The following is a 26,344-nucleotide window of genomic DNA, read 5'->3' as shown; positions in this document are numbered from 1 at the left end:
AATTGCAATTGGCAAAATATGTTCAATAATTTTCATATAAAATCGGTAACTATTATTATTGAAATACTTTAAAAAAAAAAAAGAAAATATGACTAAAGCAATTTAGCGAGCTCAGAGCATTCAGCTGGCTTCTGTCGTATTACCCTGTTTGTTTGCGTGTATATTTCATTTGCATGGAACGAGCATGACCTGTAATTATTTCCTTTCCTACCCTCACGTGATCTGCGGCGGATTTCGAAAATATATTTTTATCAAATATTATATAATATAATCTGTACAGAACAAAATAACAGCCAAATAATGAGTATATTTTATATAAAGGTTTTATTTATAATAAACGTTGTGAGGTAGATTAAAAACTTGAAAGACAGTTTTGTATCTATGTAAGTAGATAGAAAAAGTAGTTTATAGATAAAATAAAAATAATTGTAGGTTTGTGTTTGTGTTAGGTAACAGGTGCATGTACTGAGTAGTAAATAGAGAGATGTATAAGTAAATTATTTTTAAAGATCTAATATAAACGTAAATTATAACGACGCATGGATTAGTTAGAATAATTTTAGACTTAATATAATTCAAAAAAAAAAAAAAAAATATATATAAAAAAAAAAATATAATTATGAAATTTTATAGGTATAACAATTAAATGTCATTTATTTTATTCAAGCCCTTCTTAAATAGGATGATATTGTCATAATATATGTGTAAAAAATATTATAAATTTTAAAACTGTTAAATGACATGACAAGATGTTATTTTGTTTAATGATAATTATGTATGTATAAAAAGTTGCATCTTTCGAATCTGTTGAATTTTTCGTATATGAAGGTTTGTATAAATTACCTATAAGAAGTATGTAATTGTTTCTGCGGTATTTTAAAGTAGGCTCGTAAATTGATAAGGAATTTACTATTTTTATTGCAGCTCGACCAACGTTCCTTAACTTGAATTTGAACCTGAACTCACTGCGACTACAGACGCCAAACAAGTGTACGTGCAGATATTAAGTCGTAGAATCATTAGAGGCTTGTTTCAAAATTTTTGTTTGGTTTCGTATCATCACTTTTGTTCTGCTCATTTTGTCTTCTCAATTGATACGTGTGTCACTCAAAACTAAACCCTATTAGCGTGATCACAGGTGTCAATTTCAAACGAAGCGTCCTAGGATTTGGAGTTTCATAGATTTTTTCGTTTGAAGCAGTTTCGTTTCATCGGTCGTGTTTTATTTTTGTTTGCTACGACTCATTAGGAGTTTATTGTTTTGACATTGGCATGAGCAATTTTTCACGTGCGAGCATGATATTGGAGAATACAAATTTATTCAAATTTGTTCATATTTGCCGTATTAAGGTGCAAAATTATTTTCGATAGACTTTTTTTTTATTGAATTCAAGTATTTTATATAAATAATGTGTAAATATATTTATTAAGTTTTTAGTTAAGTTAAGGTTTAATGCTTTGCTAGGCTTAATATTTATTTTGTAACAATTTTTAAGATTTGTCTTTGCTAGTGCATATATGAGTAAGAAAGTAAGAAAAAAAACAAATACTGAATTAAAAAGTAATTAAGTTAATTTTTTTAGCATCACCGGCAAGCGGTAAATTAGGATTACGTATGACAACTTTACATGAGGAGCCCGGACGTAGGAATGATGATGACTCCCATTCTGAACCCGAGTCAGCCCCAACCGACGAGCTCACAACGCCGCGCTCAAATGTAAGTACTCTTACTGTATATGATCTCTTTATATATGTGATATATGTCTTTAACACGTCAATAATTATTTAATGAATTATATTTTAATAATTTAATAATAAATATGTAACAGCCTGTAAATGGCTCACTGCTGGGCTAAGGCCTCCTCTCCCTTTTTGAGGAGAAGGTTTGGAGCTTATTCCACCAAGCTGCTCCAATGCGTGTTGGTGGAATACACATGTGGCAGAATTTCGATGAAATTAGACACATGCAGGTTTCCTGACGATGTTTTCCTTAGCCGAAAAGCACGAGATGAATTATAAACTGAAATTAAGCACATGAAAATTCAGAGGTGCTTGCCCGGGTTTGAACCCACGTTCATTCGTTTCACGCGTTCTTATCACTGGGCCATCTCGACTTAATTTAATATTACACTTAATTAAAATTAACAAAACATTGTTCTCCATCCTCCTGATATTTCACGGTTGAAAATAAAGTTTACAAGGCAACAGATATTCTTTATCTGTAGCTCGTGCTGTGTGAATACAAGATACGTTTTTCTCACACGTTTATTAAAATGTCTTGTAATATTTCTTAACTACTTCCCCAAAGTGTAATAGGTATAAGTTATTATTTTTCTACAAAAAAAAAGCTTTTATTTAATATGCTATTTATTTTGATGAAATAATACTTAAGATAGTCTTCTATTACATTTTTGCGTAAAGTTGCGTAAATAATCGTTTTTGTTAACATCAACTGACATAATTTAGAGGAGCAGGTTCAGTTATTTTTTTTTTAAATTGTGTAACTTCATAAGAACAATATTAACGTATCTTAACAACACTCTAGCGCACCCGATCACGGGCGACATCGCGCGGTTTCCTGCCAACTTCGAAGACCCTTGACTCACTCCACGAGTTAGCATGTGAACGGGTGCCCAATAAAAACTCACCTTCAATATCTTCGAGCGGATATGGTACGCATTTATTATTATATAATTCGATTCATTTTGTTACCGGTGTAGTAAATGAATCAATTTTTTATTCAGTACTAACTCTATTTTAATTGACAATATTTTTTATAGGTTCCCAAGCTGTATCATCTTCAAATCTCACAAACGACGACACGCTTTCAATCAGGAGCATGTCAGTCGATGATACGCCGGACTTCGACAAGACAATGGACTACACGCACCTCAGCAGAACGAAAACTTCAATGGCGGGACTCAGAAACGAGATCACTGAACTAAGGAACGATATCACCGAATTAAAGAACGAAATTGTCGAATCGAAAAATGAACTCGAAGAGGCGTCATTCGAAAAAGCGAAAACTCCGGTTTTGACACCGGGATCTCGAAATAGGATCAATCCATTCCTAAGGGACTGCGAAGAGATTTCTAAGGAGAAGGATGGTCAGCTGGTGGATCCTCTGGGGGCTATACCAGTCGAAAGTGCCGTGTTGTCTAGTCAGTTACATAAGGTCGAACCCGTCCAAGTTAATGGAGAAACGGCACACGAAACCTCATTCGGTATTTCATAAATACTTTTATAATCTGATACAGTTATTATTATATAGGATTACTACTATTATATGTTACGCTCCATTGTTAAATTACTTTTTTATTAAACAACAGGTGAAGCGGAAGTGGAATCGCTGAGCTCCGAACAGTCGAGTCACGAGGCACGGAGCCGGGAAACGTCCTCCGTCGGAGAGAGCGACTCGCCGGGATCCGACTCCGTCGTCAACACGTCGCTGCCCGCCGGAAAAGTATACATCCTACAAAACTAAAATATATCAATAAAATAATTGTAAAACAAAATAATTTATCAAAAGCTGAGTGCTCACTGTGAGATCTCAACGCTCGCGTGTCCGCAGGTGGTGCGTCGCCGCGCCGGCGCCGCGTCGCGCTCGGCCGCGCGCCCGCGCTCGGCGCACGAGCCCGGCGCCGCGCCCGGCGCCGCGCCCGGCCTCGCGCACGCCACCTCCGCCGAGCGGATCGCGGACGGTGAGCGGGCTCTTACTTTAGTGCATGAGGACTCCCGTATTAGTGTCGCTAGGGCGAGGGAAATTACGGAATGAGTTGTATCGTGTTTTTTTTTTGCGATTAATATCGACATTGTGAGTTTAACACTCACAATGTCACTTCCCGCCGCCATTCGAGTTGCCGGTGTAAGGATTGATATATTTATAGTTCTTGTAATACCAGTTTGAGTATAAGGTCAACATGACCGCTTACCATCATTATGTGCTCGTTTAAAAATAATTTCTTTTAGAAGCACTAGAATATAAAATGTATATATATATTCTTGATTCTATAAAAATGTAAAATATTATTTACAAATTCGCAGAAGATTTCGAGAGCAGCAGACACCCCGTGCCCGAGTGGCTCTCGGTGGGCGAGAGCGTGCAGCTGCGCCTCAGCAGCAGCACGGGCGTCGTGGCCTACGTGGGGCCCACCACCTTCGCCGGCGGCGTCTGGGTCGGCGTCGAGCTCGACGCGCCCACAGGTACCGTCTCCTATTTACTTTCAGATATTATGAGTGTCGCGTCCGTCGACGCCTATAGAATAGAGTAGTAACACTTTATTGCACACAAATTATATACATAAATATTACATAACTTCGCTTAAAATTAGAACAGTGTATAGTACAATGAGTGTGCAAAGACTGTGCTCACTTTCAGAAAGATCCTCCAGATAACCTTTCACGAGAGGATTTTTCAACAAAAATTACTATAAGGTTAAAAAAAATCCTTGACAGATTTAAATTATTTTAAAGTATTTCTAATACGTAAAATGTATATGAATACGTGTAATGATGCCGACGCGCCCGCAGGCAAGAACGACGGCTCGGTGGGCGGCACGCGCTACTTCTCGTGCCGCGCGCGGCACGGCATCTTCGTGCGCGCCGACAAGCTCGTGCACGACCGGCGCGGCCGCAGCGCGCGCGCCTTCCGCGACGCCGAGCTGCGCCGCGCCGCCAGCAAGGGTGCGTTTTTTTTTAATAGAATAGGAAGGCGGACGAGCATATGGGCCACCTGATGGTAAGTGGTCACCAACGTCCTTAGACATTGGCATTGAGAAATGTCAACCATCGCTTACGTAGCCAATTCGCCACCAACCTTGGAAACTAAGATTTTATTTCCCGTGTGCCTGTACACTGGCTCACTCACCCTTTAAACCGGAACACAACAATATCAAGTACTGCTGTTTTACGGTAGAATATCTGATGAGTGGGTGGTACCTACCCAGACGAGCTTGCACAAGGTCCTACCACCAGTACGTACTATCTATATAGATCTCACTTTGGAACAGTCATGAAGCTGCATTTACTGATGTAAAGATTGCATCATAAATTTCATTTTACAAAATTTTAAACAAAATAATTATAAATATTTTGTTTAAAATTAATATATATTATATTAATATATATATATATATATATATATATATATATATATATATATATATATATATATATATATTACTATTGACGAAGTATAATATTTCGTATATATTCATTTTGATTAATATATACTATTCACCGTCCCATACGACAATATCCTAAGTTAAGCGTTTTATTTCATTTTTAATCGTAATATAGTTTATGTTTATTGAATTAAACCTGTCAATATTAAAACTTAATCGTGACTGTAGCTAACCATTAAACTTGGCATTTGATTCCAGGAGAAGGATTACACAACTTGCACAGATCGAGGAGTCGCGGGGACAGTATAAACGCGGTCGGAACCAAGACCAGAGGAAAATAAACTCGACCCCCACCCGAGCGGCTGTCGAAGCGAATTTATTATTACGTCCACTTCACACCTCAAGTCCAATTCTCTTTGAGTTGCAGTCCTGTAACGCATATGGTGCTTTATATTTTATAGTAGCTTCCTTTCATCCGTTTGATTTCCAAGCGACATAGTATGTCTATTTATTTAACATGTCTTGTTAACATATGGGAAAATCGGTTCTCCTCGCGTTTGTTGACACGGTCAAACAATCGTCGATGGTAAACCATACGATTCCTTCCGACGTAAATGTATGACGGCGTTTCATTAACGTGAATTATTATAATTAATTTGATATATATATTTTTTTTATATTCATTGACCACTAAATTTGTAAATAGATTGAATTGATTCGATCGTGTGATTTAATTTTATTGTTACGTTTCAATGTAAATATGTGAATCTTTGTGTGTTATGACGATAATTTAATGTTTTAGAACCAATGAATTACTTGTGATCGGCGAGAATCGGTAAATGCTTGTATAGATTTTTTTTTACTATATAGTGGTGTGGTGTAGACATTACGATGAATTATTTATGTATTAGCTCATTGTATATATATTTTTATTTTTTAACGATTCAATATGATATACGTTCGCAACGAAATTATCCCATTCGGCGTATCACTATAAATATATCTTTGACAAATATCAGGACCAGTCTTAACTGCCATTAACATCCGGTTAAAGATTATATTTAGCGAATTACAATGACACTTGAGCGATGTTGTGATTAACATCGATTTTATCAAATTGAGTTCCTATAAGCATTTTTATATTGCTCCCTGGCGTGTACACCGATGTATAGGCAACGATTGCCGCTCAAGATGCAGCTCCACAAAAATCGCCTTGTCCCTTTTTTACTTATATTTATATGCATTTACATTTGCCTCGAAATTGCTCAGGACGTGTCGTCGGCACGATTGCCAGTTCGTTGTGATAGTTTCTTGCCACTGGGACTAGGGACCGTAAATGATTTATTTTTCTATTGTCACGGTATTAGATATTTGCCCTTATGATTTTGAAATAGATTTACGAAATCGTCCAATGCTACATCTTCGTCCTTAATAAGACTCGTACTTAGTACACGGAAAGCCACGCGAAGGACAAAATATGGCCAAAAACACTGACATTCTTTTCGGCGCAAGTGTCAAGCGAATTTAAGTCTTAATGTCTATACGACAATGTTTATTTTTCATAAGGAATTGTACGATACTTTGCTCTTTCGACATCTCTCGTTTGTCTATTACAACGCTATTTCGTAAATGAACTCGAGTTCGACCTCGCTTGCCACTTGAGCCCCTGTCTAATATCGTTTAGGTTGTGTAGGTAAATTTTGAGATGTAATATAAAAAATAAGTGTTTGTAGTACTTTTTGGCCTGATGTATATTAATTCATAATCAAATAAAACTTTGTCCTCAAATTATTATCTCCATCCACATTCGAACAATAATCGGTTAACTGTATATTTTGTCTCCGTGAAGAACGTTAGCTCTATATCCGGATAGATGTTAAACTAATATCATAATATATATTAGCGTTGTAGTTCGCGTGTAACCTATCGTGTTAGGTATTGTCCACATTCGACCGTTTCGATTCAAGTCGAACCGGCATAGTCTGTAGCTCACCTAATGTATATTCCATCCTCTTAGTGAAGTAATCGTTAAGTACACTTAATGAGTACACAAATAGAAGTTAAAGGCGCCTCGTTATTTACTAGAGTTTGTAAGTATTCACTTTCGCTACATCATAGCCCGTCACTTGCCTCCATTCCTGTACACAGTGTTGTATAAATAATATTTAAAATTATAAGCGATTATTAAATATAAAATTTGTCAAAAATTATATTCAACCGTTTTAACTTTGCACTCGATAAATAAACGCCAACTCGTAGTGTAAGCCTCGACTGACATCATTTCTTGTCTCCAGTTCACTATCGAAAGCTTTTTAGACTGTCGTACTTAAAACATTCCATTTTTGCATTATCGTTATACCGGACGCGTAGGTTTTAAGTTAGATTTTATAGACGAGATGCGTTTCAATATTTTTTTGCATTTTTAAAAGACGTTCTGGAAATAGTACCTTTCGTAATTTCGTACGTAACCTGGCCTCGACTGGGAGGGCTCAATGTGTAGTCGACGTTGATAAAAGTCTAATGGAGAATTTTAATAAGAAGTTTTCATATATCGTAGAATGTGTCTTTGAAACTCTCGATGTGCTTATTGTCCAGTAGTTTTTATTAGAACACGGGCAAGAGGGGAGAGGGGGGATCGGGCGCAGGACCGCAAGGCACCGGCGAGGTGGAGACGTAGGGCTCCTAGTAATAGGCTAATAGTGACCTTAAAAGCAGTCGTAGGTCCTAATTTAATTTTGTTTAGAAATTAAGCTGACCATGTGCTGTGCTTTTGTTTTAAATAATAGTTATTAGGTAAATGAAATTATTTGTTTTATATTATTATTATTATTTTACATTCGCGTAGTGTATTTCGTATTTATTGCAGTCAATTCGATACGAGCTTTTAAACTTTTATGTATAATTTCGTATTATATGGTTAATTATTAGATTAGATATGAGTTTATTACTTTGCCAGTCTTACGATTGTGTAAAATAAACGTAGATCACAAATCAAATGTATTTCTTATAATTTTTTTAATGTGATAAGTGAATAGTTTTGGCGGCTACTCGGTAGCGTAGGTGGTTGCATCTTCATTATTGTAAACATTTAATAAATAAAGAGATTTTAATATTTAAATACAAAACTAGTTCACTTCTAGTGGAAATATTTTTGCCAAGTAGCGGATTTGAGTCAACCATCGCTGTCATTATCAATAAATGTATAATAAAATATTTTGTTTTATTTACTAATTATATTGTCATTTTATTAATTTTGTTTCATGTAGACAGACACCTCTTTATATATAAGTAGCTTTTATATGTATTAGATATATTTTTAGCAAAATATATACTTACATTTTTTTATAATATGTAGATCTAGTTAATACGAATACTATATTAGTTAAAAACAATTTCGATCTGAGCTTAGTATCAGTTTTTCATTTTTAATAAATTTACTATGCATGTGCAGGCCGCTAGTGGTGTAAGAGGTGCAAGTTTGATTTATATATATATTTTTTTATATTCGCCGGGAGGGCTAATGACTACTCCACCTGATGGTAAGTGGTAGTAGAGTCCAAACGCGACGACGGCCAGTACAGATGGGAAAAACGTACTTACGATACTTGCTCCAACTTATGGAGAGCAATTAGAGCTGACTTAATCTAAATAACCTCGAAAATGGACCGAAATGAATATTAAGTATGTCGTATTTTACTAGGAAATATAAAATTATGTTTATATATATGTATGGTGCATGTAATTAGATTGGTATTTTTTTTATAGAATAGGAAGGACGGACGAGCATATGGGCCACCTGATGGTAAGTGGTTACCAACGCCCATAGACATTGGCATTGTAAGAAATGTTAACCATCGCTTACATCACCAATTCGACACCAACCTTGGGAACTAAGATGTTATCTCCCTTGTGCCTGTAATTACACTGGCTCACTCACCCTTCAAACCAGAACACAACAATACCAAGTACTACTGTTTTGCGGTAGAATATCTGATGAGTGGGTGGTACCTACCTACCACCTACTACCTAGAGGAGCTTGCACAAAGCGCTACAACCAGTAAAAATACTGGTATACTCTAACTCACCCAGATAAACCCGAACACGACAATACAAGGCTTCGATGTACATGTGTTCGTGGTTTATTCAATACGCGGCTAAAAACCTCTCAACTTAATTAGAAGGTTTTGAAATTACTTTCAGCATGCTGCCTACTATGCGTTGAAAGTTTTATTTACAAAACTTTTTTTCGGTACCGAAATGAACAAATTTCAAAATTTTTTAAAAAATAAATAAGGCATTTTACTCAACAGTTGATTAAATAGATGATATAACAGCTAGAAGGTTGATTATTAGGCAAAATATATATAAATGACTTTGTTTTATTAGCATACCTAAATAAATTTATTGATGGAAGAGAGTACCTACCGAGTTTCGTGCCGGCTCTTGGTAAATCTATACTCTGAACCAGTGACGTGATATCTTTACATTTAATATATAGTAACAGTAACAGCCTGTGAATGTCCCACTGCTGGGCTAAGGCCTCCTTTCCCTTTTTGAGGAGAGGGCTTGGAGAGCTTATTCCACCAAACTGTTCCAATGCGGGTTAGTGGAATACACATGTGGCAGAATTTCAGTAAAATTAGACACATGCAGGTTTTTATAATAATATTATTATAATATAATTATAATATTATGAGACATTTTTTCACACACGGCCATCTGATCCCAAATTAAGCTTGTACAAAGCTTGTGCTATGGAAACCAGACAACTGATATACTACATATACTACTTATTTTTTTTGTAAATACATACTTATATAGATAATTACACCCAGACTCAGGTGTAATTATCTATAACAAACATTCATGTTCATGCACACAAATGTCTGTCCTGGGTGGGAATCGAACCCACAACCTTCGGCGTGAAAGGCAAGTGTTCTACCAACCACGCCAACCGGCTCAAAACCGGTTTGCTCACGATGTTTTCCTTTACCGTCAAGTACGAGATGAATTATAATCACAAATTAAGCACATGAAAATTCAGTGGTGCTTGACCACGATCATCGGTTAAGATTCACACTCTCTTACCACTGGGCCATCTCGGGTCATTCATACCGTTATTCAAATAGTAACAATCAAAGCTCCAGTGGTTTCTAAGCATCCAAAGTATTCAAAAATATGGAACACTATGAAAAAATTTTTTATCCCAATACATTTTAAGTTCACTTTACTTGGGTATTTATGACATATTCAGTCTTTAACTTTATACAAAAAAAACCGAAAAAACCACATCTTAAAACAGTTCTCTAGGGTCTCAAATATTTGCATTTGTTATAAAATTGTTTTGAGAGTTTCATTTAATATTATCAACGACTAATTTTCAATATTTTTATTTGATTATTGTAAAATTCTTACAAAATTTCAATGTGTAAATTAGCTAAAGAAAATAATATCAATTGCTATAACACAAACGATACGTGATATTGCATCTTGTTTTGTCATACTCACATTATTTTAAGTGAAGTCTAATTTGTTGTTTTTTATTTTTGTGTACGGCCCGTTGTATTATCACATAATATCTAAGAATGTTAATCTTGTTTTCTCAATAATTTAAAGTGAATTGTATTCTTTTTTAGAGAAATAAATTCTTAAACCGTAAACATATATTGTAATATTTCTATTGTAAAATTGAGTTCGATCATTTTAAAAATGGTAAATGTTAATATTTAAAGTGTACTGTCGTGTCCTCGATGTTGGGCACCAGTCATTTCTCAATTTCAAAACTATAAATTCTATTACAAGTATTAGTCCTTTATTTGAACCTTATTTCTTGCAAATTTATTTACGAGTACATCCACTTTGCTGAAGCAAACGTACTAGTTTCAATATTATTCGAATACAATTAAAGTCACCTACTACCCACAGCGCACCAACCATTTTAGTAGAAGTTACAATAGCAGGATAAAATAATAATTATAGCTGAGTGATTTAGCAGTTTAATTTTCTTCTGCTCATATAACGTACGGAATCCCATTTCGAAGTCTTCGCTATGCGACACAGTAGAAATAGATCTAATAGAAAATATTTTGGTAAAAATAACTTTGCCATGCTTTTTAGAATTAATTTGGATTTATTATACCTACGTATTTTGAGACAATGATTCGAGAATGAATAACCGCTATGAAAAACCCAATTCTTGAATTAATTCTCGCAAAGAATAGCGGAAACGCACATATATAAATATATAATACTAATTCATTTATAAAAATATTTATTATAATAAATTAAAAATAAACCACAATTTGATTAACAGTCGAGTTAATAATGTGACGATTCACTGCTCCAGCTCAAAACGGCTATAAATTTTCCATCATTTTCCAACAATCAGAAAAAGTAACCAATGCAATAAAATAGCGGAGGAGGACTTCTTAATAAAAAATACTAATTAATCTTACCTTTCCAGTTTTTTTTATTATTATCAAAACCAGCATAATAAACTTTATAATTTTTTTATATGGCGTTAGAATAACTCTCACACCGTAATATATATTGCATTAATTAGTATTTATTAATGATGGAAAATAATTGAATAATGTTATAAGCAACTTTGAACAAGTTGAATATTTCATTGAAATATTAAATATTTAAAAGCATGATCATAAATCTTCTTTCAAAGTGGCGTTTGTGTAACATTTATTTAAACACAAATATTTCATGTGAATATTTTGCGTAGTAATAAATTGATAAGCCCATAACATATTACACATCTAAAATATTCTGCTAGTGCCGTGTAGTGAAAATACCGTCCTTTTAACGACAATGGAAACCGTGCTGATATCTTAGATAGCGAGCGACAGTTGACCTTATTCGCGACGTCGCGAGTGTCATCTGGCGGGCGTACGAGGCGGCACTGCATGTGCCTGGTACGCGCCTTTTAAAAGTACAACATAAAAGTACTGTCAGCAATACAAACTGTAATTACATTTATAAAACATATATTTCGTTTATAGATCTCCCTCCACCATATTACGAAATGGTACAATCTAAATAAAAAAGCTAAATAGCCAATATTACAAACGACTACATTTTCATTTCAACATATAAAATCACTGAATTTAATGTATGACGCGATATATCATGTTTACGTGTTATGTATAACTTGCCTAATCATAAAAACTAATTTAATGTACTATTAGTATTTTTAAAATATTTTTTCCTGCAAACGGTACACCATATAATCTATTTTCGTAGGAAAACTGATGGCTCGTTACAAAGGAGACATCGTTCTATAATGGCCTACCTTAAGACTTGCGTGACTTGCCATTTGCCAGGCTCTGCTTTTGCTGTACAGCACTTCATTGTGTCTTTAGCATTTCTGCTGGTTGTTGACTACTAAAAGCTTGAGTTTCGAGCAAATTATTAAACACAATGCCATAGAGATATCTGTCTGAAAATGGATCAACCAGGTCCATCAACTACCAATCAAGACCCTCGCTTTGATTTCATAGGCTCGTATGTAGTAAAGTCTCTTAAATTAAAACCAGAAAAATGGATGCGAGTATTGAGTATAGAGGAACACAGGTCGACGCTGAAAGATTTCTTGGATAAGCCTTATCCTATTCTCTTAGTTGTAGTCTTAACTCATTCGGCTCAACTTGTTCCAGTAATATCATTTCCTTGTTATTTGAAGAATAAAGCCGTTTTTTTTGTTAAAAAGCGACCCGATGTCGTGCCTAAAGAACGCTGTGCTGAAATGGTGATATTTGGTACGTATATTATTATATTTATAAGCTATTTTTCCATCAGAAATAATAAATAACAATAATTATTATTATTTTTCGAAAATGATTATGTAGGTGATCTAGCACCAAGGTTGATAGACGAATTGGCCGCTTTAGTCGACGAAGTTTTCGTTCCACTTCTGTCTAATCCCCTTAACCATGAAGGGTGGCCTCTCGTCGTTTCTCAAGACATTCTCAAACAAATACATAACCTTAAAAGCACAGTTTATGAGGTATTATTTATCGTTTTAATTTTTTCATTATTAAAAAGTTTTGATGTTGCCTGAGTATTTAAGGGTATATTGTATACGTTACCTATATTCGTAGGTCAAAGGGAAAGTGAATGGTCAAACAGTTTTACCAATGCCGGTAGGAGTTGAATTAGTTCACGAGGCAGAGAAAGGCTTGTTACGGGGCGAAGAAGTAGATCTTTATCTAAAAAGTGCAATAGAAGGAGTGGTTATCAAGTGGGCTCAACAGATTAACGATGTCATGATGGAGGATTCGTCTCAAGCTTTTGAGAATGGACAGAACCCACTGCCTAGTGTTGGTTAGATAATTTTAAAATATTATATATTATGTAAAAACTATCATTATTTACCTTTTTATTTCTTAGCCAGTGGCGGGTGAGGTATTTATATATTCCTTGAAGTACTTTCAAAGCATACAAATCTAGAACAATTAGTAGTCCTTTATCAAAAGTCGAGGCTTCCAATTCGGGATAAGCACCTTTATACTATAACATATATTATATACTTAATCAACAATGTATATATTTTGTAAAGAAAAACAGAGTAAGGAAATCGTGCTCACATTCAAAGGAGAAGAACTGAAACAAGGTTTTCCCTAGAAGTAAAATATTCTTGGCCCGTATACATTCCAATTAAATTAAAAGTTATTAAGTACTTCTTATTTTTGACATAAAGCATTAGATAGCCAAAAGCATTCACTTTTACAGAATTAGCGTTTTGGAGGTCACGGTTAAGCAATTTAAATTACATCTACGATCAACTCCGCACTGATAGGGTTCGATGTATGGCTGTTATTCTGGAAAAGACAACCTCCGCTTACTACCCGTGCTTCAGTCGATTATTCAAAAATATTGTCTCAGGTATAATTATTTATTTTATTATATCGAAATATTATTTTCATTTACTTTTCCAGTAAATCAATTTTGTAACTTACACAGCGTTATAACACTTGCCTTGGCTGTTGACGCAATTAATAATAATAATATCCTGGAACATTTATCACACACGGCCATGTGATCCCGAATTAAGCTTGTACAAAGCTTGTGCTATGGAAACCAAACATTAAAAATAATTTGAACATCAGAAGAGAAGTCAGCATTGATTCGAATTAAATATTCGTTAAATAAATTATGATCGTGAGCTATAGTCTCGAAATTAAGATATTTGTGCTAATTTTATTCTGTTTTGTAGCTTTAGCCGAAGCACGTGAAATTGATTTATATTTGCATACATTAGAGAAACATTTTCAAGCATTGGAAGACACAGATTTTACAGAATGCCAGCCTTTGTTTCGTCCACTTTTTCACGTAATTTGTATGGTTTGGAGAGACTCCAAATATTATTGTAGTTCGTCGAAACTCATGGTTTTAATAAAACAAATATGTAATTTACTTATTTACCAGGTAAAGTTGTTGTTAATTAATATTTTTTACACTGATTTACATTTAAAGAAACTTATTATAAAATTATTTTATAATAAACCTTTTATTTATTTGACTTTTGAAGAATTTTAATTAAACATTATTGTTGTTCGAAGATTCTGTATAAGTTTTACGCTTTATTTTATTACGTAATTATAAAAAAAAAGATAATAATTTTCAGGCAAAGAAATGTTTAGATCCGAGTACATTATTTCACAGCGACATAGACGAAGCGAGGCAACGCATTCAACTCACAATTGACATACTCAAAAATTTTCGTAGTACATTCGAGTTTTTTAAAGAGAGGTTACCCACTTATTTTGTCGATAGAGCTGTCATCCCATGGACGTTTCATCCTAACGTAGTATTTGAGAGGATGAATAAGTTTCTAGACAGATTGAATACTATTCAATGGTTTTTCAAAACAGTACTCGAGTTTCAAAAATTGGAGAAAATAGAAATTGGTGGAATGAAAGGTCGAGTACTTGGGGGCCAGATAAGAGACATATCTGCGGAATTTGATGGATATTTCCATAGTTTCGCTTCAAAGTCGTACGATGTTCTAGACCCTGATGACGAAACATTTAATGATGATTTCAAAGCTTTCCAAGAAAACATTATCGACTTAGATTTGAAGTTATCAACAGTTTTAGTAGAATCGTTCGATAATTGTTCCACTTTAGAGGGTATCTTCAAGGTACATATGTTTTAATAAAAAGGCAAAAAACAAAATATTTACATTTAAAATAATATTTAAAATTTGCAATTTTCAGTTGATCGACATAGTAGGCTCAGTTTTAGATCGACCACTTATTAAAAATGAATTTACAGCAAAATATGTGGAAATAATTGTAATGCTCGAGGAAGAAATAATAACATGCGAAGTAAGCACAATAAATTTTTAAAAAGTTATTGGACGTTGCGCGTTCATAAAAATATAATTAAATCTATATTTTGCTGAAATTCTGACTATTTTATTTTTAGGAGCTCTTTGCGGAGCAATCTCACCGTCAACAAAAATACGGTCATATGGAAATAGATGCATTTTTTCCACCAATTGCAGGAGGACTTCTTTATATGACTACACTCGCAGCTAGAATTACTAAGCCAGTTTCCAATTTTAAGAATTTACAGCACCCGTAAGTTTTTTATCGATTTAAAAAAGGGTTTGGTAGGATATGGATTTCAAAATCATAGATTTCATAAGAGGTATTTTAGAATGAAACGTTTTCTTAATATTCGGTGTAAGATTTCCCTTTCAGATTAAGTCTGCATGAATGAGTGTTTCAGGCTGCAGGTATGTCTTCGAGTAATCAAGCATGTAGTGAGCTTTCGCAATTTGCCGCACCCGTTTCTCAGCTGGGTGGGGCAAATTGCGAAAGCCTATTATGTGCTTGTTTATCTTCAGAATATTTTTATTATATTTTGTACTTTCGTTTTATTTTAACACAGATGAAGTAAATGGCAGCAAAGTAATACTATTTCTGTTTATATTATAGTTTTTAAGTTAGTGTTGGTATCAATAGCAAATTTCGATGAATACGTTTTTTGATTCAAGTGTTGTTGATGAGATTTAATAAGCCATAGTGTTTTAATTATTAAATCTTATCAACAACACTTACCTTTTTTTTTTTTTTTTTTTTTTTTTTTTATAGAATAGGAAGGCGGACGAGCATATGGGCCACCTGATGGTAAGTGGTCACCAACGCTCTTAGACATTAGCATTGTAAGAAATGTCAACCATCGCTTACATATCCAATGCGCCACCAACCTTGGGAACTAAGATTTTATGTCCCTTGTGCCTGTAATTACACTGGCTCACTCACCCTTCAAACCGGAACACAACAATACCAAGTATTGCTGTTTTGCGGTAGAATATCATACCTTATTTTATGTATGTAAAAACAACACTTTTTTTTGTGATATTGTGATATTGTTAAATTTAGAATGTTTTTAACATTTTTATCAGAATAAAAAATAGTGAGGAAGCGACGAAAATTTTAATACGATATGAAAAGTTGATGGATAACATTAATGAATTCAAGAAGAAATATTTTAATGACTGGGCGGTGACAGTTCCAAAAACCATTGAGAACAAGTCAAACAACACGATACTAGCCCGCCAAGGATCTGATTTGATATTAAATTTTAGTCCGACGGTAAGACGATCTAATCTCGAATTATTACCAAGCCTAAATTCAAATAGGTTGAATACTTATGACTTCCTTTTTATTACTATAATTAAATTTTTCAATTTTCATTTAGTTGCTTGAATTGATGAAAGAAATTCATCATCTTCGAAATAATCCTGATGTTCAAAAAGATTTACCACCTGAGAGCATTGAATTATTTAAGAAGCAAGAAGTATACAGGCAGTATCGAATCAATCTCAATAATACTATTGATTGGTATAATACTATACGAAAAAATAGTCAGAAGGTAGAATTCGACTTAGTTGAAGACGAAATAAAAGCAATCGACCAAAGAATTGATATGGGCCAGAATGAATTGAACTGGAATTCAAAAGGTGTCTTATTAAAACTTTCTTGTACATTTCAAATAAAAGAAATAAATATATAAACATCAATTAAATATTTTTAGACTTATGGAACTATCTAGAAGAGCTTAATACTTTGGTTGGCAGTTTATTCAAGCGCATGTCAAAAATACAAGATAATTTAAAAGAAATGAAAGCTATTATGAAAACTTGGGCCTCGCAACCATTATTTGAAAGAAAAGAGGGTAAAAAGGTAAGTTAGAGTACCCGTGCACTAACAACGTTTAACAGTAATAATAATATTCATAGATCTAGATTTTAACTATTTTGTTTCAATTCAAATAACTGAATATGAAATATAAAAATAAACCAATTTATTTAAGTATAAACTTTAGTGTGGTTGAGTTTTCAATGGATTTGTTTGATCATAGGATACATTATTAAATCTAGATGATTGGCAAGAACGGACTAATAAGCGCTACAGGGAAATTAAAGAAACAGCAGATCGTATTAATGTTCTTCTAAAAGAAAACATGGAATTATTTAATATGCAAGATAATCAAGACAGTGAGATATGGCTTTCTTATGTTTCCTTTATAGATGGTTTGATTGAAGAAACTTTGTTCAAATCAATAGCTTGTAGGTAAGAAACGGAATTATTACATTTTAATCAATAAATGTAATCCTGTTCGCTTAGGAAAGTCATGGTAAAATGAATATTTATTTTTAAAGCGTCTTTTTAAATTCTTATCTTCAGTTTTATATCGGAAATACGTCACCAGAGACATATTATAAGTCTTAAGATGTGGCTGCTTTCTTATTTTTACATACACGTGATATAGTCAGTCACTCAATTCTCCGTTTGTATTTCAGCTTGGGTTACATATCTGAACATATGAATCCTAAAAATAAATTAGCCCCTTTATTCGAAGCACAGTTGGAACTTCTGGAACCCGATATGACTTTTTGCCCAAGCCTAGATCCTAACGAAGAAAAAGGTTTCACAGCCATGATAAGCAATTTGATTGAAGACATACTCAGAATGTCAACATTCATTACAAGGATTGATCCGAAGAAAAGTGATTCATATGAAGTCCAAATTATAAGCCAGTGTGACATAAATGAGATGAAGGAGGAAATATTGAATGGAATTGAGAGAGTAATTATATTATTAAAAAGTTTTCATATATAAATAATACAAATTGAAATAGGAATTGCAATTCCCAATGTGTTTAAATTACAGGTTGTAGAAGAAGCAAATGATTTTTGTAAGACATTCGAAAACTATTCATATTTGTGGTTAGAAGAGAGAGATGCGGTCATGGAAATATTTCTAACTTATGGTAGAATACTTACTCCCGATGAAATAGACAGGATTGGTTCCGAAGATAAGGAAGTCATTCAACCCGTACCATGTCCACCAAAAATGGAAGCTTTCAGGGAACAAATCGATCATTATGAAAACTTGTTTATGGATATAGAAGATATGGATTCTTACAAAGTCTTTAATTCGTGGTTTCAGGTAACTTTAACATTAACGCTTTAACACCGTAAAATTCTGAATCCTATAAAGCATTTATAAATATAAGCTATTTAATGGTTATTAACAAAATTTCAGGTTGATATAAGACCATTCAGGCAAGCTCTGCTAAACACAGTCCGTAAATGGGGAAACATGTATAAAGAACACTTAGTAGAAAATGTTACATCTAGTCTGAGCGATTTGGGTAATTTTATTCGCAAAGCTGATGAAGGTAAAAATACATATTTACATACTTACCTTATGTATAGCTACAATAAAGTATGAGTTTTCGTATTATGTACATATATTTGTTCATACATCATTATCTTGCAGGTCTTTTGCAACCGGTTCCTGAAGGAGATTATGAAGCATTGGTGTCTGTAATGGGCTATTTGATGCACGTAAAAGACCGTGCCTTAACCACTGATGATATGTTTCAACCGTTGACGGAAACAATTGAACTTTTGAAATTTTACGATATGGATATACCAGAAGAAGTCAACGTGCTTTTACAAGTAAATCTGTGCCTTCATATCTTTTCTTAAAATAATTACATTTTTACTTGTTTTTTCACATACAAGTGAAAAAATAAATTAAAAAAAACTTTGACGTTGTTACTAAAGATCGTCAAAATAATCATTTTTGGTAAAATGTTTAAATATTTAATAATATTTTAAGGAATTGCCGGAACAATGGCAAGCAACTAAAAAGCTAGCTATAACTGTAAAACAACAAGTAGCTCCACTACAAGCAGCAGAAGTAGCAGGAATAAGAAAGAAAATAACGACATTCGACTCACACGTCACTTATTATAGAGAAGTATTTAAGAAATATGAGGTACGCTATTAAAATTCATGTCAAAATATGTTTTGAAACAGTATTTTTGCTTGTATTTTTTCTAAATTCTAAATGATTTTTATGATGTTTTGGACAGTTTTTCAAATACGAATGCGACGATCCTTATGCAGTTATGTCACGTGTTGATAAGGAAATGCTATATTTAGAAGATGAAATGAAAAGTATACAAGAATCTGGTTCACTTTTCGAAGTGAACATTCCAGAATTTAAACTTCTTAAGCAGTGTAGAAAAGAATTACGGATGCTTAAGGTAATACAAATTTAAAATCTAATCTTGAATTTTATTCTATAATGGATAAAAAACCAGACAGTTGAAGTTTCCTAATTATATTTTTATCTGATTAGTTTGTTTACATCTATCTTTAGCAACTATGGGATTACGTTTATATAGTACGAACTAGTATAGAAGATTGGAAAACGACACCGTGGCGTAAAATTGACGTAGAAAATATGGATATCGAATGCAAGAAATTCGCTAAAGAGATCAGATTACTAGATAAAGAGATGAGAAGGTAAGATTATTTGGGCTGTATAAAGTAAGATGATTATGATTTTAAGGTATGTTAATATTGATCGAAAACCAACCATATCCATCTGGATACAAAAGATAATAATATTTCAGTTGGGATACGTATATCAATTTGGAAGCTACAGTGAAAAATATGTTAACATCACTAAGAGCGGTAGCTGAGTTACAAAATCCTGCTATCAGAGAAAGACATTGGGATCAACTAATGAGGACCACCAAGGTATAATAAGAGAGGAGTAAAACATTAAATCTTGTAAATATAATCCTCCATTTCTATTATAAACGTGTAAATTTAAATCTGTACAAAAAAGCGTTTATGCTGCCTATACAAACAGGTGTCCGCAGAGAAGATATACTACTTTGTTTTGCTGCCATATTAGTAGATATTAGTTTTGGTGTTAAAACGTAGCAAATTGATTATGAAAATAAAACAAAATAAACAAACAACAAACAACAACAACTTTAACAAATCATCCTTTACTAACAATGAAAACGTTACGACATCGTATACAGCCAACATATTAATGTAACCACTGAGAGATCTCTTCCTACAACGAGCTACATAAAGAAATTGTATGATGATCGCTTAAACCGTCTGTCCGGACTTTTTTTCGTAGGGATATCTAAAGAGATAGGCTTATGTAAATAAACTAGAAATCCCTGAGTAACTAAAATTAAATTTTCATAATTAATTTAATAAATTACTGAGTGAAATATTGCACACTTAAATGAAAAATGTGCTCACAAGAACTTCCCTTCGTGAGGTTAACCGAGGTGTTCCATACATAGTTATTGCTAATTATATATAAACCATTTATCAACATTAGATCCATTATTCAATTAACTTAAATATATAATCTAGCAAATTTGTAATGCGTGTTTATATTTCGTTTTTGTCCAATGAATTTGTAATACGTACTTTGTTTTTATTTTAATTTTAGTTATATAATATATGAATAAACAAATTGTTTTTATATATCTAACAAAGCAGTATATATTTTCGCTGGACTCTTATAAATTTGCACAAATTTTATTGATTGGAATGTTTTTTTATTGGCTAAAGTTCTCCAATGCATTTCTGCATGATCGCATCGTGTGTCGGTGTTGTGATTTGGTATAATTTGCTCTTTTCAACTGCCTTTTGTAAACTGAAATGCATTATATTATATTTTCAAAATTGTAAATATTGTAATATATTAAAAAGGTTTGTTTTTTTCGGGCCGTTTGGTCTCAACTTGTAAATACGTTTATGATTCACAGAGCTTAGCTGCATTGCCACCTGAACTCACTGTAAGTATAATAATAAAGGTGAAATTATATTATATGGCGTCGACTGTCTTCTTAGTTTTTGGCCTATGATTGGTTTAGTTTGTGATATAAGAGTCTCACATATTATTAAATTATATTGGCAAAATATTTTTTCCAATTAATACATGCTTTATAAATGTTAAGAAAAATTACTATCATTGTTACGTTAAAGCAGATTTAAATATATGATGTATATTTTTAAATAACTCACAACTCAATTTTTTTTTCGCAATGCATGTAATATTTTTCCTACGTGATTGATGGCACTTGCTACTTTTGTTTCAATACATAAGTTCAAAATTTACACACTCCAATTGAACGATTAAATTAGTTATATAATGTAGGTGAGAATTGTCATGGACGCAAATACAACGTTAGCGGATTTGTTAGCTTTAAATCTTCATGAATTTGAAGAAGAAGTTAAAAATATTGTCGATAAAGCAGTTAAAGAAATGTCAATGGAGAAAATATTAAAAGATTTGCATACCACTTGGAGTGGGATGGAATTCGAACAAGAGATACATACGAGAACTGGTTGTGTTTTACTGAGAGCTAGCGAAGAACTTATAGAAACTTTGGAAGAAAATCAGGTGCCGAATTTGATTATTAAAACAATAATTATTGTATTAAATATAAGAATGAAAATTTAAAACAAGTTATTCGTTATAGGTGCAACTACAAAATTTGATTACGTCTAAATTTATCGCTCATTTCTTAGAAGAAGTATCAGGCTGGCAGCAAAAGTTGTCAGTTGCAGATCAAGTTATAACAGTATGGTTTGAAGTACAAAGAACGTGGACCCATTTGGAGAGCATATTTATGAGTTCCGAGGATATAAGAAAACAACTCCCAGAAGATTCAGCTAGATTTGATAGAATAGATGCGGAATTTAAAGTAAGTATAAAAATTTAAATGTTTTACCATAAATTTATAATACATTAGACATTATTTTGTTAATATGAATAATAATATTTGTTCTTTGTAGATTTTGTCCAAAGATATGTCAAAAACACCAAATGTAGTAAGAGGAACAAACAAAGATGGTTTAGTAGCAATTCTAGACAGCTTACAAAAAGATCTAGTTATATGTGAAAAAGCGCTAGCTGAATATTTAGAGACAAAAAGATTAGCATTCCCGAGATTTTATTTTGTGTCGTCAGCTGATTTGCTAGATATTTTATCGAACGGAAACCAAGCTGATCTAGTAATAAGGTAGTCATTTTCTACTTTATTTATTTAGAACATTGCTGATTTAATATTTATATTGCGTTTTTAATTTTCCAGACATCTGACAAAGTTATTCGATTCAATTGCCAAACTGCAGTTTATTGAAAGTGACGTACCTGGTGAAAAAACAGCTTCTGGAATGATAGCTAAAGATGGTGAAATTGTACTATTTCATGGTCAATGCGATTGTACTGGTGCAGTAAGTAAATAAAACTATAATTTTGATATTTTTTTAATGTACAAAAAGTTCTAATTCCAATCATATCACATTAGGTAGAAATATGGCTTAACAGATTACAAGATATAATGCGATCTTCTATTCGCCATTACTTCGGTGAAGCAATCGTATCGTATGAAGAAAAGTCTCGAGAACAATGGCTGTTTGATTTCATGGCACAAGTGTCTTTATGCTGCTCTCAAATTTGGTGGACATCTGAAGTGAACATAGCCTTCGGAAGATTAGAAGAGGGATATGATAATGCTCTTAAGGATTACTATAAAAAGCAATTATCTCAATTGAGTACATTGATCAGTTTGTTAATTGGAGAGTTAAGCAAACAAGATCGTCAAAAAATCATGACAATTTGTACGATAGATGTTCATTCTAGAGATGTGGTTAGCAAATTGATTCAAGGAAAAGTAGAAGCAGGATCAGCATTTCAATGGCAGTCTCAGCTTAGACACAGGTTTCGAAAAACCATGTATCATCTGCACATTTTAGTAAAGGTTATATTTTATTTTCACGATCATTCACAGCTTTTTATAATCACTTTTTATGATTTTATTTTTTTGCCTGCAATACCATGTCATTTTTGTTTGAATAAAAACTGTTACAAAAAAATACAGAAACACACAGATTATATTATAATGTTAACAAAATTATTTCGTTTTTAGATGGGATGAAAAAGAATACCATTGTTTTGCTAATATATGCGATGCTCAGTTTAAATACAGTTATGAATATTTAGGTAATACTCCTAGGTTGGTAATAACTCCATTAACTGATAGATGCTACATAACTTTAACTCAGGTACGCTTCCATTAAAAAAAAATACTTTAAATAAAATGTTGCAATGTTTTTAAAATTTACTATTACTTAAAATTCAGTCTCTACATCTGATTATGGGTGGAGGTCCAGCTGGTCCAGCTGGAACAGGTAAGACAGAAACTACCAAGGATCTCGGAAGAGCCCTAGGAATAATGGTTTACGTATTTAACTGTTCTGAGCAAATGGATTATCAGGTTGTGTATTTATTTTTCTTACGTACAATACAGATATTTACATTGTATTGCTGTCTTATTTACAAATGTATTTGATGTGTAGTCTTGCGGCAATATTTACAAAGGATTAGCACAAACTGGTGCTTGGGGATGTTTCGATGAATTCAACAGAATTTCCGTCGAAGTATTGTCAGTAGTAGCCGTTCAAGTAAAATCCGTTCAAGATGCGATAAGGTTATATTTTACGATATTTTTTGTTATTAATTAATGACAATAATAATTTATTTTGGATAAATAACAATTTTTATTATATTTTTAGAGACAAAAAAGATAAATTTAACTTTATGGGAGAAACTATAGTCTTAGTTCCTTCTGTAGGAATATTTATTACAATGAATCCTGGATATGCTGGACGAACGGAATTGCCAGAGAATTTGAAGGCTCTCTTTAGACCATGTGCTATGGTAGTACCTGACTTTGAATTAATTTGCGAAATTATGTTAGTAGCTGAAGGATTTCAGGATGCAAAAATCTTGGCTAGAAAATTCATAACTTTATATACATTGTGTAAAGAGCTATTATCAAAACAAGATCATTATGATTGGGGATTAAGAGCAATTAAATCTGTGTTGGTCGTTGCCGGCTCTTTAAAGGTATTTTTATATAATTTTATTTATTCTTTAGTTTATAAATATAGTAATACTTCCTTATATTAAAAAAAATATAAGGAAGTTATTTCTTAGACTGCTTGTACCAAGCAGGAAACAAGTAATAATTATATCTTCTGTGTAGCAGAATTCCTTAGCATTAGGAAATATTGATATTAAACATAAAATAATTGTTATCATTTCATGTTCACTTAATTAAATTATTCGCCAGAGAGGTGACCCTGGAAGACCTGAGGAGGAAGTACTGATGAGAACATTACGTGATTTTAACATTCCGAAGATAGTAACAGACGATATGCCTGTATTTATGGGATTAATTGGAGATTTATTTCCTGCTCTTGAAGTACCGAGGAAACGTGACTTAGAATTTGAAAGGACAGTTAAACAGGCGGCAATGGATTTACTGCTACAACCAGAAGATAATTTTATTTTAAAAGTAGTTCAATTAGAAGAATTACTCGAAGTGCGGCACTCAGTATTTATTGTTGGCAATGCTGGTACTGGTAAAACTCAAGTGTGGAAAACTCTATTCAAAACATATCAAAATCTGAAAAAGAAGCCAATATATAATGATTTGAATCCAAAAGCAGTTACTAATGATGAATTATTTGGTATAATCAATCCTGCTACCAGAGAATGGAAGGATGGACTATTTTCAGTTATAATGAGAGATCAAGCTAATATCATCGGTGAGAATCCGAAATGGATACTTTTAGACGGGGATATAGATCCAATGTGGATCGAGTCATTAAATACTGTAATGGATGACAATAAAATATTAACTTTGGCTAGCAATGAACGAATAGCACTAACTCCAAGTATGAGATTGATGTTTGAAATTTCTAATTTGCGAACGGCCACTCCTGCTACTGTATCAAGAGCTGGTATTCTGTATATCAATCCCCAAGACTTAGGATGGAATCCGTAAGTGTCAAATAAAAGTTGTATGTAGTTGAGTATAGAATAAATAATGTATAAAATAAATAACCTAACATAGTACATGTATAAATAATAAGTATAAATAACTTTTAAGTATGTTTTAGTAAAAAATATAAACATATGTTGCTTTTTTACAGTTATGTTACAAGTTGGGTGGAAACCAGAAAAATACCTGCTGAAAAATCAAATTTGGTCATTCTGTTTGACAAATACATCCCACCTTGCTTAGAGAATATTAGAAACAGGTTTAAGAAAATCACGCCAATTGCTGATATGGCTCATATACAAATGCTTTGTCATCTGTTGAGTTGCTTATTAGTTCAAGAGAATACACCGCCAGATTGTCCGAAGGATTGGCATGATATATATTTCGTATTTGCTTGTGTCTGGGCTTTTGGATCTGCTATGTTTCAAGATACGAATGTAGATTACAGAATAGGTAATCTTTATAATAATATTAAATTTATAACCTGAGATTATCTTAGGAGTTATACAGATTTAATTTTAAACAATTTTACAGAATTTTCGAAGTGGTGGGTCAACGAGTTTAAGAATGTAAAATTTCCTCCTGGAGGAACAGTTTTTGATTATTATATTGATCCAGAAACGAAGCAGTTTACGCCTTGGACAGAAAAGATAATGAAATTTGAACTAGATACGGATATACCTTTGCAGGTAATATGATTATCGTGAAATAATAAATATCACTTTGTTTTATATACTGGTTTTTAAAAATTAGTATGTGACATAATATAATATTTATTAATAATAGCATTATGCATATTTTTAATTTTGCATATTCAAAAATTAATTGTTCTAGGCGGTTCTTGTTCCAACAGCAGAAACAATTAGAGTGAGATATTTTCTCGATTTGTTAATGAAAAATAAACATCCGGTAATGCTTGTTGGAAGCGCTGGATGTGGCAAAACAGTACTCGTAAATGAAAAACTTCAGAGGTTAGATGTTCTCCATTTAATTTTTTTTTAGATTTTAATATT

The 26,344-nt window shown here is 32.9% G+C and overlaps 2 protein-coding genes across 8 annotated transcripts in view; both read left to right on the top strand.

The window, feature by feature from the left end:
• Positions 1-8,357, top strand: part of LOC126772319 (kinesin-like protein KIF13B) — a 131,632-nt gene extending 123,275 nt beyond the window's left edge. For 6 of the 7 annotated variants that reach the window (XM_050492682.1, XM_050492664.1, XM_050492638.1 and 3 more), the window contains 9 exons: positions 925-990; positions 1,584-1,717; positions 2,546-2,672; positions 2,781-3,224; positions 3,330-3,463; positions 3,572-3,701; positions 4,045-4,203; positions 4,531-4,683; positions 5,382-8,357. In XM_050492682.1, the coding sequence (XP_050348639.1) occupies positions 925-990; positions 1,584-1,717; positions 2,546-2,672; positions 2,781-3,224; positions 3,330-3,463; positions 3,572-3,701; positions 4,045-4,203; positions 4,531-4,683; positions 5,382-5,464 (1,430 nt within the window). In that variant the 3' untranslated portion in view covers positions 5,465-8,357. The remainder of the gene's footprint in view (positions 1-924; positions 991-1,583; positions 1,718-2,545; positions 2,673-2,780; positions 3,225-3,329; positions 3,464-3,571; positions 3,702-4,044; positions 4,204-4,530; positions 4,684-5,381) is intronic. The other variant, XM_050492647.1, reaches the window with a different exon arrangement.
• A 4,219-nt stretch (positions 8,358-12,576) lies between these two features.
• The window catches only part of LOC126772314 (dynein beta chain, ciliary), a 28,399-nt gene continuing 14,631 nt past the window's right edge, over positions 12,577-26,344 (top strand). The window contains exons 1-34 of the mRNA XM_050492617.1: positions 12,577-12,889; positions 12,980-13,137; positions 13,232-13,454; positions 13,863-14,015; positions 14,347-14,558; positions 14,758-15,273; positions 15,350-15,460; positions 15,561-15,715; positions 16,546-16,735; positions 16,842-17,103; positions 17,178-17,326; positions 17,505-17,716; positions 17,947-18,232; positions 18,317-18,595; positions 18,692-18,827; positions 18,929-19,110; positions 19,274-19,432; positions 19,530-19,703; positions 19,820-19,965; positions 20,076-20,202; positions 21,243-21,272; positions 21,635-21,880; positions 21,960-22,184; positions 22,276-22,502; positions 22,575-22,716; positions 22,791-23,203; positions 23,412-23,547; positions 23,625-23,759; positions 23,842-23,972; positions 24,058-24,391; positions 24,618-25,330; positions 25,483-25,784; positions 25,866-26,020; positions 26,166-26,302. Of these exons, the coding sequence (XP_050348574.1) occupies positions 12,577-12,889; positions 12,980-13,137; positions 13,232-13,454; positions 13,863-14,015; positions 14,347-14,558; positions 14,758-15,273; positions 15,350-15,460; positions 15,561-15,715; positions 16,546-16,735; positions 16,842-17,103; positions 17,178-17,326; positions 17,505-17,716; positions 17,947-18,232; positions 18,317-18,595; positions 18,692-18,827; positions 18,929-19,110; positions 19,274-19,432; positions 19,530-19,703; positions 19,820-19,965; positions 20,076-20,202; positions 21,243-21,272; positions 21,635-21,880; positions 21,960-22,184; positions 22,276-22,502; positions 22,575-22,716; positions 22,791-23,203; positions 23,412-23,547; positions 23,625-23,759; positions 23,842-23,972; positions 24,058-24,391; positions 24,618-25,330; positions 25,483-25,784; positions 25,866-26,020; positions 26,166-26,302 (7,469 nt within the window). The remainder of the gene's footprint in view (positions 12,890-12,979; positions 13,138-13,231; positions 13,455-13,862; positions 14,016-14,346; positions 14,559-14,757; positions 15,274-15,349; positions 15,461-15,560; positions 15,716-16,545; positions 16,736-16,841; positions 17,104-17,177; positions 17,327-17,504; positions 17,717-17,946; positions 18,233-18,316; positions 18,596-18,691; positions 18,828-18,928; positions 19,111-19,273; positions 19,433-19,529; positions 19,704-19,819; positions 19,966-20,075; positions 20,203-21,242; positions 21,273-21,634; positions 21,881-21,959; positions 22,185-22,275; positions 22,503-22,574; positions 22,717-22,790; positions 23,204-23,411; positions 23,548-23,624; positions 23,760-23,841; positions 23,973-24,057; positions 24,392-24,617; positions 25,331-25,482; positions 25,785-25,865; positions 26,021-26,165; positions 26,303-26,344) is intronic.

This window comes from Nymphalis io, chromosome 1 (genome assembly GCF_905147045.1).
Source record: "Nymphalis io chromosome 1, ilAglIoxx1.1, whole genome shotgun sequence".
Classification (NCBI taxonomy): domain Eukaryota; kingdom Metazoa; phylum Arthropoda; class Insecta; order Lepidoptera; family Nymphalidae; genus Nymphalis; species Nymphalis io.
The sequence above is the reverse complement of the archived record's forward strand: the minus strand, read 5'-3'. Positions and strand labels throughout refer to the sequence as shown.